Source organism: Pseudogymnoascus verrucosus, assembly GCF_001662655.1.
Source record: "Pseudogymnoascus verrucosus strain UAMH 10579 unplaced genomic scaffold scaffold_102, whole genome shotgun sequence".
NCBI classification, from domain to species: Eukaryota; Fungi; Ascomycota; class Leotiomycetes; order Thelebolales; family Thelebolaceae; genus Pseudogymnoascus; species Pseudogymnoascus verrucosus.
In genome coordinates, this window is record NW_017263753.1 from 7024 (window position 1) to 8218 (window position 1195).

The window sequence follows — 1195 nt, forward strand, 5'->3', positions numbered from 1 at the left end:
CCGTTTGACTTAGCAATGAGGCTTTTAAAGTAGGTGTCGCCTTCCTCTATCTGCCTCGCAAGAAGGTCGAGCATCGGTTGCCCTTCAAGCAGAGTTTTCAGATTTTGAAGAGCTCGCCGTGCAGCCTTCAGCTCCCAAGCATCGATTTCTCCAGTGGAAAGTTTTTGGCCACCAGGAAGGGAACATTGAAGAGAGATCCCAGGCTGATAATTCATTTTGCGTGGTGCTTCTGAAGATTGATTTCTAGCTGCGGTAAGACCAAGATATTTCAGCGTGTGACCCTTTGATTTGTCCTCTTCAAGTAATGGGATATCTCAAAGGCTTATAAATGAATATACTATCTTCTGATCGTAGACACAGTTATATTCATGCATTCGGTTCGCTGTTAAAGCTAAAGCCGAGCTCGACGTCCATTTTACCCCACAAATCAGTTTTGCGTTTCCTCTGCCTCAAGACTGCTCCGGAACATGGTGCTACAATAAGTTCCGGCGCTAGAAGTATCAAACAAGCCGGCATATATGAATATTTTTTGTCCGCTCCGTAGAAGCTTAGGCCAAGGTGGCTGCGGGGACGGTGGCTTATCAAACAAGTCGGTCTATATGAACATTTTTCGTCCGCTCCGTAGACCGCTTAGGCCAAGACGGTTGCAGCTCTCGGTCTAAAAATCGGCCGGGTTCCGAAATTGCCAAAGAAGATCACGATGACGAGGTGACTGATACCGCTCCGACTACGTTTCGGCCCCAAGCCTGATCGCAGCAAGAAGTACGTGACTAAGAATCTGTGGTTCATAGCCACTAGCCCTTGCAATCATGTCTGAAAACGATTAGCTATTTTTGAGGTTGCTGTAATACATAATGGGGTTAGGTACCCACGGTATCAGACGTATCACAGTGTTAAGAACGACATAAACCAAGGCGATTGATCATTCATCTCACTTCCTCTTAAACGGAATAAAAAAACAATGTCTACAACAGAAAAGCTCAAATCCCGGTTTCCGGATCTCAATTTTGTCAAACCCATTGAAGTCAAAAACCATCCTAGATACAAGCCATATAATGTCGAATTCAAACCAGAGCATGTGGTGCTACCCAAAGGCCATGTCAAGGAGGACGGGAGAAGGAAGATGCTCGTCGATAGCGTCCTTGAGCGCGACACAAAGATTCCCCTACGGGACGGACTACACGTATACGGTGAC

General features: G+C 46.2%; 1 protein-coding gene across 1 annotated transcript in view; it reads left to right on the forward strand.

Moving 5' to 3' along the window:
• Positions 1–719: 719 nt before the first annotated feature.
• Positions 720–1195, forward strand: part of VE01_10672 (uncharacterized protein) — a gene marked incomplete at its 3' end in the record, with an annotated part of 2028 nt that continues 1552 nt past the window's right edge. Inside the window, exon 1 of the mRNA XM_018280065.2 lies at positions 720–1183. Coding sequence (XP_018125059.1) covers positions 962–1183 — 222 coding nt within the window. The 5' untranslated portion in view covers positions 720–961. The remainder of the gene's footprint in view (positions 1184–1195) is intronic.